The sequence below is a fragment of the Theropithecus gelada genome, chromosome 18 (genome assembly GCF_003255815.1).
Source record: "Theropithecus gelada isolate Dixy chromosome 18, Tgel_1.0, whole genome shotgun sequence".
NCBI classification, from domain to species: domain Eukaryota; kingdom Metazoa; phylum Chordata; class Mammalia; order Primates; family Cercopithecidae; genus Theropithecus; species Theropithecus gelada.
The window spans coordinates 71682037-71697292 of record NC_037686.1 but is presented as its reverse complement, the minus strand read 5'-3'; the positions used below and the strand labels follow the sequence as shown (position 1 = coordinate 71697292).

Here is a 15256-nt window from a genome sequence, read left to right as displayed (position 1 = left end):
TACCACTTTAGGATCATTGTATCTTCCTGATGGATTAATCCTATTATTGTTATATAATATCTCTTTTTGTATGTAGTAATTTTCTTCACTCTGAAGTACATTTTCTTGGACATTAATATAGCTCCTACTACTTTTAATTTTACGTTGTATGTATTTTTCTATCCTTTTACTTTCATCCTATCTATGTCACCGTATTTGAAGAGACTTTTGTGTAAACGACATAGAGATGCATCTTGGGTTTTTGGTATGTTTTTTATCTATTCTGTGTCTTGATTGCTGTATTTAGACCATTAGAATGTACGTCTGCATTTTATTATTTATTTTCAGTTGGTTTCCTCTGATATTTGTTCCTGGGTTTCCAATTTCTCCCTTCCTGTGTGTGACCTGGACTCTTTTTACTCACATAGTCATGGAAGTAGGCAGATGAGAGCACTTGAGAATGAACTCCCTTAACACAGACACAGATGTCCTGCGCACAGCACTCATGTGGTCGGGGACGAGGCAGATGAGAGCACTCTGAATGCACTCCCCCCACATGCAGCCTGCACCTTCAGTCACTCTCAACACCACCAGCTCCCCCACGTGAAGCCTGCACCTTCAGTCACTCTCCACACCACCAGCAGCCCTGACAATCTCCACATCGGACCTAATGTTTTTCTTACAGCTTCTTCCTACATTGATCAAAACTTTCTTTTGTAATGCTTTTACTTCTATTCACTTTTCCCTCTTAAATTTTTTAACCATATGAATTATATCCAATAATTATGTGTAATATAACTACAGCTGGCCCTCTGTATCCACGGGTTCCACAGATGGGGATTCAACCAAGCATTGAGAGAAAATATTCAGGAAAAAAATAAAAATAAAAAATAAGAAAACAAAAATAAAAAAACACTGTATAACTATTTAGATAGCATTTCCATCGTATTAAGTACTATAAATCATCTAGAGATGATTTAAAGCAGAGGTCCCTAACCCCGGGCCTTTTAAGAATGGCACTGCACAGCAGGAGGGGAGTGGAGGGCAAAGGAGCATTACCTCCTGAGCTCCACCTCCTGTGAGATCAGAAGCAGCATTAGATTCTCACGGGAGCACGAACCCTACTGTGAACTGCGCACGAAAGGGACCTAGGCTGCACACTTCTTACGAGAATCTAACGCCTGATGATCTGAGGTGGGACAGTTTCATCCCCAAAACAAGCCCACTGAACCCTGGTCCATGGAAAAACTGTCTTCCATAAAACTGGCTCCTGGTGCTGAAAAGGTTGGGGACCACTGATTTAAAGTATACGGAGGATTTATTAATGCACAGACTATGCAATTTTACACAAGAAATTTGAGCATCAGTGGATTCTGGTATCCTTGGCAGGGTCCTGGAACTACTCTCTCATGGATATTGAGGGATGATTATCTCTGTAGGAGGAAGCTCTGAAAACTGAAGCATAGTACTATAAACAGGTTCAAATACAATTCTATGACGACATAAAATAATCTTGATAATGCAACATTAAGCAGTTAACCATCTTATTTCAGAAAAAAATATGACTGCTTGCACACACTGAAATATACTTTAGCAAAACAGAATATACAAAAATTTAGATTTTTCTTCACATACAACAAATCTTACACAAGGATATTATGATTCAAAATACATGTCTCAAACAATTTCTTTCAAATTCAGAAGTTACTTGCAATCAGGCTAAACATTAATAACCAGTATATATAGGTCTAAAATATATTAAAAATTCATCAACCTTTTCCACTATGATGAGGTCTCCAACTTGTATGTCTGAACTCTTAACTTGCACTTTACCTTAAAAAAAGAAGAAGTACAGTCAACTCAAGGAAACAATAGCACACTCAAGTTCAACTTTCAATTAAAAAATAATTACTTTAGAAATAAGATGCAGAAAAATATACTTCAGAAATTTCCCTGTACTTATACTTTCAGACAGTCACTAATAATTAACTTCTCTTAGTAAACTTCCAAACACAACTTTTTATCTCCCAATAAAAACAAAGAGGGAGAATTTCTTCATAGTAATTTAAAAGGGGACAACACTCAGAAGGCTATTACCATGTTTTGTCATTGTTTCAGTTCCAAGTCAACAATGATCAGAAATATTACTAAATGATTTGAGCATAATTAAAACTTAACACAGAGATGTAAAAATCCTTAAGTTAATATCATAAATGGCATTAATTAGCACATAACTGACCAAAAAAGAAATAAAGCAAATTGTATATAAAATCAGCCTCTATTAATAGCTTTACCAACACAGGAGAGGACTGAAAAAGTTATATCTAAAGCTTTATTACTAAAAGTGATTTATCTATGTGAATAAATTATTCTGTACAAAATATCTAATGTAGAATAGTCATTGATAAAGTTTCCTATATACTTAAATATCTATAAAATATCATGTATAATATGATGTAGAGTAGATGAATGTTGCATACATAATTTGAGACATACTTAGGTAACAAAATAGGCAAATTCATTCTCTCCCTTCCTCCCCTTCTCTCTGTATCTGCCTCTCTTTCTCCCCCTGGGTGTCTCCCAACCTCCTTCCCTCACTTCCTCACTCTCTCCATCTCACTCTCCCCCTAAGACTAGCAATGGCCTTGTGTGTTAATTTTTACATTTTTGAAATTACTGTCCTAACAAGGGAAAATGTTCCTTCCTTTTACATTCGGTTTATGTTGACAGCTATCAAAAACTAATATCACACTCGTTACACTGACTTTAAAGATTTAAAGATCTTCAATAAGATCTTATTAAAAGATCTTATTTCCCAAACACCTCTTAAAGCAGCTGTATTTCAGTAGTATCACACTGTTCCTAAAGATCTGCTTTGGAGATATCAAAACTTTTATATGCATTATGTTGTATTTTTTTCTACATGCCTCAATTATATAAGCCAATAAGGGCTGAAGCTATTTTTATTTATATTATAAAATAGCAATGCTCTTTAGAATTATGTGTGAAACAAATCTTAACATAGCTTTAAAACCACTAAGTGTATGCCTACACACAACCAGAAAACAGATTCACAAAACACTGTCCACTTTAATTCCTGTGAGCACAGTCACTCAGGCTTCAGGCCTCCACCCCCGCTGCTATGCTTTTCATAGCAAAGCATCTGGCAGTAGAGATGCCCCACGGACCCAGAGCTCCGACTTCATCATCTAATTTCACTCTCCCCTACCTATCCAATCCACCCTTCTTTCCTTGTATTTTTCTCACATTCTCTGAAATCAACACATTTTAAAAGGAGAGAAAAAGAAACACTATAGTCATAACACATAATACAGTAAACAATTTTAAAACATTTTGAAGATAAAACATATCCTTTTTGACTGTAATTAAGATCTAACATTTCTGAAAGATTTATTATTCTGTAACATGGTAAAGAGAGAGAATATATTTAAGAGCCTTAAATTTCAGGCATATAGTGATTATGACTCATTTCTATGGAAATTATCTTCAATTACCTGTTTAAGGAAAAAAGTTTATGATAAAATACAGCATAAAAAGTTCTCAAAATGTTAATATTACACTATGAACAAAGTATTAGAAAGCTAAACAGAGTACAGTAACAAAATAGTATGACCATCTGCCTTATGTATCTGCTCAAAGTACACGTATCTAAACTTTGAACAAATGATCACACTGTTATCAAGTCCTAGCATCCTGAATAACTGATTTGCTATCCTCTTTGCCAAAGAACATGTAGGGCACTGGACAGAGAAGATACAGGAGGAAAACGACCCACTTTCACAGACCTGTCCACCAGTGAAGGTCCAGCACGAATTATCTTTGCTGCCACATTCTAACAACCCACACTTAAATTAAGTATTTGATTTCTGGCCAACACTTTGTTAACTGAGCTGACAACTGATCCTAGTAATATAGTAATATCATATTTGAGAGAGTCTGGTAACAACAGAAAAAAATCTCTCAATTTTAAGAGTCACTGTGCACATACAAAACACACAACTGTCACCTGGCCTCAATAATCCTACAGAGCAATCAACGACACAAAGTGTTTATGAAATGGACACTCAACATTTAATAATCTCAGAGCTGCACTTGATAGAGAAGGAAGCTCTAAATACAGCAGCAAAAATATTTCGATGTAAATGCTAGTATTTAAATCTGATATTTTTTCTTAAAATTACCTATTCAATATACTATCAAGTGCACATTCAGTAAGTCATGTATTATCAGCTTTTTGTTCTTTAATGAACTAGTTAATTGTGACTATTACCAAGTATATTAGTCCGTTCTCACACTGCTAATAAAGACAGACCCTAAACTGGGTAATTTATAAAGGAAAGAGGTTTAATTGCCTCACAGGTCAGCATAACTGGGGAGGTCTCAGAAAACTTACAATCAATAATGGCGAAGGGAAAGCAAACACGTCCTTTTTCACATGGTGACAGCAAGGAGAAGTGCCGAGCAAAGGGAGAAAAGCCCCTTATAAAACCATCAGATCTCATGAGAACTCACCCACCATCACAAGAACAGCATGGGGGTAACCGCCCCTATGATTCAATTACTTCCCACTGGGTCCCTCCCATGACACATGGGGATTATGGGAACTCTAAGTGAAGATGAGATTTGGGTGGGGACACAGCCAAATGGTATCACCAAGTAAGGTAACAACAGTACTTTCCGCTCTCTAAACTATTTCAATCAAATATTTCCAGTAAATCTTTCTAGTGATAAATGTTCCCTTCCATCATTCTTCAGAAACATAATAGCATTAAGTGGGTTTTTCCTCATAGAGGAAAAGCATTCATCTCACTTGCTCCCATGAACAAGTTCTATAGGCTCCTCTGAGAAAGATGCAAATGTATATCAAATAACTACATATTCTTTTTTTTTTTTTTTGGTTGCTGTTTGAGGCGGAGTTTCACTCTTGTTGCCCAGGTTGGAGTGCAGTGGCGCAATTTCGGCTCACTGCAACCTGCGCCTCCTGGGTTTAGGTGATTCTCCTGCCTCAGTCTCCCGAGTAGCTGGGATTACAAGCGCCCCCCACTACGGTTGGCTAATTTCGTTTTGCATTTTCAGTAGAGACAGGGTTTCGCTATGTTGGCCAGGCTTGTCTTGAACTCCTAACCTCAGGTGATCCACCCGCCTTGGCCTCCCAAAGTCCTGCGATTACAGGTGTAAGCCACCACGCCCAACCATAACTACCTATTCTTAAGCCAATGCTTCTTAAACATATAACCTGCCCACCAACCCCACTACCAGTCATTAATTTCTGCCTGTGTAAAGAAAATATAACATCATAATTTCCCTAATTCCAAATGAATGAGTTAAAAAAACTAAGGACTGTGTTTATCCCCCAAAAAAATTCCATTCTATGATAATTATTTAGAAGATAATCATATTTGTATCAAAAACTGTAAGTTCCTCAAAACAGACCCTAAGTTAACTGCCAGGCTTTACCAACTGGCTCCTCCATCTCTGTTGACCCCTGCTGTACCTCACCGGGAATCTCGTCCCTCCACTGTAAGGTGCCCTCTATTGACTCGCAGAAGCTCCCAGCACTTGCTCCCTTGGATTAAAATCCCTCCCTTCCCAGAATTAATTACACAGCAAATCTAACCTCTGTGAAGCTTTTAATAACCCACATAAACACCAGTAATACTTTATATACACCTGTAAATAATGTGCTTTAAATGCTATCAATATTTAAGTATCTGAATAACCACTAAATTTCAGATCCTATGATAGGTTTAAAGTGTAACTGAAATATACTTTTACGACATGTAGTTTCTTCTTTCCAAATGCATATCCAAAATTTATCCATATTAAATTAAACTCATGGAGACAGAGATTACCATAGGCAGGGAAGGTTAGTGGGAGCTATTGAGGGAAGCAGGGGTGGTTAATAGGTACCGAAAAATAGAAAGAATGAGTAAGACAGTATTTGCTAGAGCAACAAGGTGACTACAGTCAAAAATACTTGCACATTTTAAAATAACTGAAAGAGTGTAAATAGATTGTTTGTAACACAAAGGATACATGCTTGAGGGGATGGATACCCCATTTACCCTGATGTGATTATTGATTATTCCCCATTGAATGCCTGCATCAAAATATCTCATGTAACCCACAAATATATATACCTACTATGTACTCACAAAAATTTAAAAAATAAAAATAAAAACAAAATAAAATAGAGCCACTGTGGGGAAAATAAGATGATAATGGAGCTGAAAAATTCTTACTGTCCCAGTGATGTAGTAGCCGACATGCCACCACAGCACGAGGAGGGAGTCACGTGTTTGCAGTGACGCTGCTGTAAACCATCCAACACACTGCAGCTGTGTCAAAGCCTAGCACACATGATTATGTACAGAACAGATTGATAATGATAATAAATGACCACATTACTGGTTTGTGGATTTACTATAAAAAGATTAACCCACTTTAAAATCAAAGGAATTTACAACCATTCTAGTCCTAAGTAGTTAAAATGAGTCCATGTCATAATGGATTAAAGCACAAAGCAAAGTAAGACCTACTAAACACAAATACTAGCAACTAAGGATAAAAATGTATTTATATTCAAACAAACACACACAAGGTATAAGATTGGTAGATAAGTAACTTTTTTTTTACTATTTTCTGTCACCCAGTTTGTAGTGGCACAGTCACGGCTTGCTGCAGCCTCAACCTCCCTGGCTCAGGTGATCTTCCCACCTCAGCCTCTGGAGCAGATGGGACTACAGGTACGCACCACCACACTCGGCTAATTTTTGTATTTTTTGTAGAGATGAGATTTCACCATGTTCTCAGACTGGTCTCAAACTTCTGAGCTCAAGCAATCCACCCACATCAGCCTTCCAAAGAGCTATGAATATGGGCATGAGCCACCACACCCAGGCAATACTGATTTTTTTTTTAATGCAAGAACAACAATAATGAACAGAAGGTTCTAATACTTCTAGTAATTAATAATTAAATCTTAATATCCATCCATTAAAGTGAAATATAGTATAACTTACTTTTTTCTATAAACAAATTTAGTTGAGATGATAGTTTACCACCTCACATTTAAACTAAATAAATAAGCTGATCAAAGTAAACAAAACTTAGATCTCTAAGACCTTCAACTGCAACAGCAGGTAGTCTCATTGCCAAATTACTCACATCCACGTGTCTCCATAGAGTTTGAGGCATATTGTTTAAGTAAGTAAACGGGATGTGCCAAAACCCTAAGCAGGTACACAACAAACATTTTGTGATGAAGTGGCTGAGTGAACAAACTAGGATTCCTCTCCATTCCGCTTGCAAAGGTGATCTGAAATGTAAGTCAAAAACACTGAGGTCCAGGCCTGAGCCTGCTCATGTAAAACTGTGTCACTTGAGTGTATTAGTTTCTTTGCAGGCCACAACATCCACATATTTCATATAAATGTTCCCAATAATAATTCCATGAAACTGAGTTGAACAAAATTACTGTTATCTTCTAGCTAATTCTAAAATTTCTTACCTAATAAAAGTAAATACTGGTAAAAATTCTAGTTTAACAAAAAGTTACAATTTATCTTATGATGTAGATGGCATTACTACTCTAGGCTGTAAAAAACTCCACAAAAGCAAATTCAAATGGATGAAATCCTAAAATGTATTAAAGCACTAAGAACATACTTCAAGAAAGAAGTACAGGAAACCCCCATAAACTCTGAAGACAGTACTTAACCCATTTCCTCAACACCTACTACATTCCAGTTCCTACTGCAGGCGCCTGTACTACACTAGTGACAACGGCACACGTTTAAAGGGTGTATGGCATGCTGAAATGTAGCAGGTGCTATGGTAAGATGAGGGCAGAGCACACAGCACAGGATGCTGGCGGAGGGCAAAGGTGGGCATTTGTGACTGTGGCAGGGTTAGGAGAGGACTCCTAGGAAAGGAGGCACTGGAGCCAGGAGTCAGGAAACAGTGGGGAGGCCACGAACAGGTGTCTAAGACAGAGCATGCAGGCTGAAGGAAGGGCCAGAGCAGAGCTCCTGAAAGAGAACATGCCTGGATGCTGAGAAAAAGTGAGTGTCCGGAAAGGAAGGCAGTGACAGGGGGATATCCAAAAGGAACAGAGAATGCCCATGTTCACAAAGTGCCCTTCCAGCCAGACTGGAGAAGCCCATGACTCACAGACCACGTCTGGCCTTACGCTGGGGAATAACTAACCCCATGGAGCATGCCCCAGATCTGTCCAATGATGTAACAAAGCAAGGCCTATCCAAGTAGCTGAACAGCATCCCACAACAATACTCAACAGTATGTGCAGGAATATAAAGATATCCACCACCCAAAAAGGTAAAATTCACAATGTCTGACATCCAATAAAAAATTAATAGGCATGCAAAGAAGCAAGAAGAGATGACCCACAGGAGGAGAAAAACCATTCAATCAAAACTGACCCACAACCGACACAAATGTTAAAATTAGCAGACACAGACATGAAAACAGCTATGAAAACTGTATTCCAATGATCAGAAAGTTAAGAGACATGAAAGACACAAAAAAGACCCAAATCAAACTTCCAGACACAAAAACAACAACGCTTGAGATAAAAAAACACAACAAATGAAATTAACAGTATGATATGGTTTGGCTGTGTCTCCACCCAACTCTCATCTTGAATTGTAGTTGTCAGAGGGAGCCGGGGGGCGGTAAATGAATCATGGGGCGGTTCCCCTCATGCTGTTCTCATGATAGTGAGTGTGTTCTGATGGTTTTGTAAGTGGTTTTCCCCTCTTTGCACACGGCACTTCTCCTTGCTGCCACCATGTGAAGAAGGACGTGTTTGCTTCTCCTTCCTCTATGGTTCTAAGTTTCCTGAGGCCTCCCCCAGCCATGCTGAGCTGTGAGTCAATTAAACCTCTTTCCTTATAAATTACTTGGTCTTGGGTATGTCTTTATTAGCAGCATGAGAACAGACTAACACACAATAGAACAGACATTCTGGAAGGAAAGAATAGTGAATCTGAATAACAGCAATAGAACTGTGCAAAATAAAACAGAAAAAAGAATTTAAAAGAAAAATTTAAAAACATCAATGAGTGTCACTACCTCGAACAGTCTAACACAGGTATAACTGGAAACCTTGACACTGGAGAGTGAAGAAAAAAATATTTGAAGAAATAAAGGCTAAACACTTTCCATATTTAATGAAGCTTACATCCCACAGATTCAAAAAGTTAAATGAATCCCAAGCATAAAAACATAAAGAAAATTACACGTAGGCACATCATAAACAAATCACTCAAAACTATTAACAAAATCTTCAAAGCAGAGATAAAAGACAACTAACCCCCAAAAAACAACAAAACACTGCTGAGAAAAAAATTTTAAAAGGAAAGATGCATTTCACACATGGGTCAAAAGATTAAATATTATTTAAATGTCAGTTCTCTGCCAAATGGATTTACAGATCCAAAGAAATCCCATTCAAAACTGGAGAGGGCTTTTTTGTAGAAATTGGCAAGCCGATTATAAGTCATAGGCCTACAACTAACAAAAACAACTCCAAAAATGAAGAACAAAGGTTGAGGGCTTGATTTCAAAAATTATGATAAAGCAACAGTAACCAAAAGAGCATGATGTTTACAGACAGACAAACAGATCAGTGGAGCAGAAAGAGAGTCCAGAGATAAACTCACATGAAGAGTTCAAAGGCAATGCAGTAGAAAAAGGATCACTTTTTCAAAAAACTACTGACAACAACTGAACGTCCACATGCAAAAAAAAACCACCTATATTCTGCACAGTAGACAAAAATAGACTCAAAATGGATATTCGTAAGTATAATTCCTAAAACTAAAAAACTTCTAGAAGAAAACAGGAGCAACAGCGGAAACATTTGTAAACATGGGTTAGGTAAAGAGTTCTTAGAAAAACAAAAGCACAATCATAAATAAAATTGACCAACTGGACTTCTTCAAATAGAAGATTGAAGGGGCTAGGAACGGTAGAAAGGATGCAAAGTCAATAAACTGGAGGTTGAAAATTAACTGGAGTCCAGGCACGAAAGAGAATGAGCTAGAGAGAGCGGCCTAACTGCAGGTGGAGTGGCACTAAGGCTACAGGAGCCAAAACTAGGGCCACCAAAGGGTCTGTTTAGGACGTGGGCCCTCAGAATAGAGCCACAGTCTGAGAGCAGGAAGGTACCTTCAGAGAGGAATCCATAGATACAAAAGCTTCAGGTTATGAAGGAAAAAAAGAACGTGAATTCTGGAAACCCAGTGAAAAAAGACCAAGGGTAAGAATAAAGATACACACTATCCCATGGTGATTAAAATGGAGAATCTGAAGGATGACTTGGAGTCTGGGGCTTTTCGTGTTAACTAACATAAAACATAAAATTCATCTTGAGATCAGTCCTGGTGCACACAAGGCCCACACTGTGCTCAGGCAGAGAGGCACAGGTTCAGGGGAGGCAGCTCATATTCTGAGTCCTTGGACAAGAAACCTGGTTAAGTCTCAAAGGTTTGGGGAAGAACTCTGCTAACTTTAAACATGGTTTCGAAACAACTGCTGAGCATTTGTGGGGAAAAAAAAGAAAAGAAAGGTCCCTTCTCCACATAGTATACATCTTAAGTGTAAAATTATGAATGCAGTAAAACTTAACTACAAAAAATGAAAATCCAGAAACACTTTATGAAAACACAATGCTCACTTATATTGGGAACGAATAGACTTTCTAAGATTAAAGTAAAAATCACAAAAGATCAGGAGATTTAAATTATATAAAAATTATATATTACATCCAAGAAAAATGATTTTTAAAAAATAAGTCAAGGTAAAAATATTTGCTACATGTGACAAAGGCAAATTCCTTTTAGTAGAAAAATTGTAATAAGGTAAAAATAGAAACAAAAGGTATTAAGTAATTTATAAAAGATCACAAATGAACAATGAAATTTTTTCTAATAAGGTAAAAACAGAAACAAAAGGTATTAAATAAGTAATTTATAAAAGATCACAAATGAACAGTGACTTTTTTTTAACTGGAGTGAGTGGGCAAGGGTGTCGGAAGGACATTTATGGGCACAACGGAAACGCAAACTGGTGCCACCTCACAGGGCAGCCCCCTGGCCTTAGACCGGACTCAGCACTTTCATCTGGATCTGGAACTTTCTTCTTGACTCCCTCCGTTTACTGAGTGCTCACCACGTGCCAATGACTCTACTTACTCTGGGGGAAACCAGAACCCCATGCTCATGAAACTGAGAGTCCAGGAATTGAAGTAGTCTTCAGAGTAATGCCACTTCCCACAGGGAGGTACAGGCGCCATGGGATGTATGTGTGGGTTGGGGTGGGGGTAACATTTGAAGAAATCGAGGCAGACCTCTCTAAGATAATCTTTTAATAAAACCTGAAGTTTTGAGTAGGAAGTGGCCAAACAGTACAGGACAGAACAAGAACCCCTAGACAGAGTGGCTATTACTTTGAACGCCAGTCTCTAAGAGGGAGAAGGAGAGGCCTATTCAAGGAACTAAAGGAAAAACCAGTGCAACCACACTTCAGAAATCACAGAAGAAGCTGGAGCAGGCAGCCAGGGCCAGGCCACAGGGAGTTGGAGAGTCACATGAGACTCAAGGGTTCTAAGCCATAAAATGGCATCAGATTCACTTTTTGAAAATACTTTTTACTTTGAAAAGAAAGGGCTACTGCCAAGGAAAGATGGAACAGTATCAACAGTGAGGAGTCCATTTTCCACTTCAGGTAGAAGAGACAGCTGGAGCCAGAGCTGGAGCCAGGCCAGGAGCTATAGGCCCGCCAGTCAAGTCCCATCAGCCAGGCCCAGCTAAGGACTGTTCAAGGGCTGCGTGGGGGGCAGACCTCAGTCGGCTTTAGTGACTAAGAAGTATCTCCCTGGTTAGAAGCACTGGTTAGACCTGGAGGTGGCACACACATATCAAGTGAAAAGGAAGGATGGAAAGACTTGTAGTCGACATATCATTAAGAAATGAATTCATGCAGACCCTCTAAGGGTGACCTGAGAAAAAACAGTGGTAATGAGTTTATATATCTACTTGAGTGTGTGTATATGTATGTTTACAACCACTCCTCAGTCTACGTGGCCATGCCTGAGTATATCTACCCACTTGAGTGTGTGTGAGTGTTTGTGTGTGTGTGTTTATAACCACTCCTGAGTCTATATGGCCATGTCTGAGTATATCTACCTTGGTCCAGCCACAGAGAACTAAAAATATGAGATAATAAATGGAAAGTGCTCGTGAAATATCATTACATAGCAGACATACAGGTTGGTGCAAAAGTCATTGCAGTTCTTGCTATTACTTCCAATGACAAAATTACTTGGTGCAACTATTTTTGCACCAATCTAATACCATGATGTATACCGAATGTTCCTAAATGAAATACTGGGATGGATTCTTTTCAAACGCTGCTCAGATGTTAGACCACGGAAACAAAAATGATTTAAGTATACTTCAAGAAAGGCCAGGCATAGTGGCTCACACCTGTAATCCCAGCACTCTGAGAGGCTGAGGAGGGTGGATTACTTGAGGCCAGGAGTTTGAGACCAACCTGGCCAACATGGTGAAACCCTGTCTCTACTAAAAACAAAACAAAACAAAACAAAAACAAGCAGCCATAAACAAGAAGAAAGTAAAGTAACAGCAACATACATAGAAAATTCCTACACCCAAAAAAGTATCAGAAAATAAAACACAAGATAACTCAAAATAATTCTAGTGTGACTGTGATAATATATTGGTTAAAATATTTTCTGTTTCCAAACAAAGCAACTTATAAGTGGCTTTCCTTTTCAAAAGAAAAAAGTAACAGAGAACATTCCTCCAGTTTACTTCTATAAGTGTATGCTTGAGAACTCCAAAATAACACACTCCAAATGCTGTAAATATGGTTCAGCAAACCACAGAAAGGCACACAAGGAGGCTGCCATCAATGCCATTCAAAGAGGTAACTGAAATACTGGAAACTGAGGAGGAGGTAAACAGCAAACATTCTTAACGAAAAAATAAATTCTAAACTGTGCTCAATAATAAGCCTAAACTGATGCATTTTTTAACACTACCGGTTTTACTCATCAAACATCTGTATCAGAACCACCAGTCATGAAGCAGTGTGCCACAGCTGAAAGAACACTGGATTGGAGTCAGATGATCTAGGTGTGACTCAGGGCAAACAGTTCACAAACCGCAGGTTTCTCATCTAGAACTTGGAAAGCACATCAACTCCCCTTTGGACGATGCTGGATATGAGAACTAGGACTCTAAATGTTATCTGACACACACAAGGAAGTCAAAAAGCAGCTGTCATTATTATTATTGACATGTGAAACTTCCACTTCTTAGATGACCAGCAATGATGGCTTTTTCAAATGGTAAATTTTCATGTACATTTGAAATAAACATACTGAAAATTATTTTTAAAGTACTTGAAGTTCAAGTATCACAGACGTACGAAAGACGTAACAGCAGAATGTCTTCTTGAACATTTTATGCCATTTTGGGGTGAAACTAACATAACATAAAAAGCCGTTTTACAGTGCATCATTCAGTGGCATTGACTGTATTCACGATGTTGTGCGACCAACTCTATCAAGTCCCAAAACATTTCCATCACCAAAACACGAAACCCAATGCCCATTAGGCAGATGCTTCGTACTCCCTTCTTCCGCTCGTCCATGGCCACCTCCAATCTGCAGTCTATCTCTACTAATTTACCAATTGTGGATATTTCATATAGATGAAGTCACACAGTACGGGACCTTTTGCATCTGGCTTCTTCCACATAGCATAATGTTTTTGAGGTTCATCCAGGTTGTAGCATGTAGCAACCCTTCATGATTTCTCAATTTGCTATCCATTCGTTTATCCGCTCATCTTTTAGTGAACATCCAGGCTATTATCACGTTTTGGTTATTGTGAATAGTGAATAAACACTAAATAAACACTGGGTCCCTACTTTAAATTCTTTTTAACCATTTGAGAAACAAAGTGTGTTTTCCACAGCTGCTGAACCACTTTGTTCCCACAAGCAATATGCAAACATTCCAATTTCTCCAGATCCTCTCTCGCACGCGATATTCTATATTTTCAAAATTATAGCCAACCCAGTGGTGTATGGTGATGCCTCATACAGATTTGTACTTCCCTATGGTCTAAGGCTGTTGACCGACTTATCATTTCACATGCATGTTGGCCATCTGTATATCTTCTTCGGAGAACTGTCTGTTCAGGTCGTTTGTCTATTTTCTAATTGGATTATCTTTCTGATGTTGAAATTGTAAGAGTTCTTCATGTATCCTGGATACTGGATCCTTATCAGATATACAATTTTCTCTCATTCTTTCTTTTTACATTTTTGATAATGCCCTTAGATGCACGAAAGCGTATTAGCTTTTGTTTATCTGTGAATGTCTTAACAACTTCTTTTTGGCTTTTTTTTTGAGACGGAGTCTTGCTCTTTCACCCAGGCTAGAGTGCAGTGGCATGATCTCAGCTCATTGCAACCTCTGCCTCCCAGGTTCAAGCGATTCTCCTGCCTCAGCCTCCTGACTAACTGGGATTACAGGTGCATACCACCATGCCCAGCTAATTTTTGTATTTTTAGTACAGACAGAGTTTCACCACATTGGCCAGGCTGGTCTCGAACTCAGGTGATCCACCTGCCTCGGCCTCCCAAAGTGCTGAGATTACAGGCAGGAGCCACCAGGCCCAGAAAACTTCTTCATTTCTGAATGACAGTTTTACCAGATACAGAATTCTTAGTTGACAGGTTTTTTTTGCTCCTCTCTCACCATTTTTAAAATGTCACCCCAATGCCTTCAGACCCCCATGGCTTCTGATAAATCCTACTGAGGGTCCCTTGTGTGTGACCAGTTACTTCTCTCTCTCTCTGCTTTCAGGGTGTCCTCTTAGTCTGTGGGTGTCAGCTGCTTGGTTACGTATCTCATTATGGATTTTTCTCCTGTTACCCTTCATGGGCTTTGCTGCACTTCCTCAATGTACAGATTAATGTCTTTTATCAAATTTAGAAAGTTTTTGGCCATTATCCCTTCATATATTTTCTCTGTCCTCTTTCTCCTCGCCTTCTTGCATCTCCATCATGTGTATTTGGTATGCTTGATGCTGTCCCATAGGTCTCTTAAGAGCTGCTCTTTTTTTTTTTTTTTTCCATTCTTTCTGCTCCTCAAACTGGGTAAGTACAATTGACCTAGGCTTAAGTTCACTGATTCTCT

General features: G+C 38.5%; 1 protein-coding gene across 1 annotated transcript in view; it reads right to left on the bottom strand.

The window, feature by feature from the left end:
* Nucleotides 1-15256, bottom strand: part of ATP9B (ATPase phospholipid transporting 9B (putative)) — a 269119-nt gene that overhangs the window by 198955 nt on the left and 54908 nt on the right. The window contains exon 6 of the mRNA XM_025365036.1: nucleotides 1754-1812. Within this exon, the coding sequence (XP_025220821.1) occupies nucleotides 1754-1812 (59 nt within the window). The remainder of the gene's footprint in view (nucleotides 1-1753; nucleotides 1813-15256) is intronic.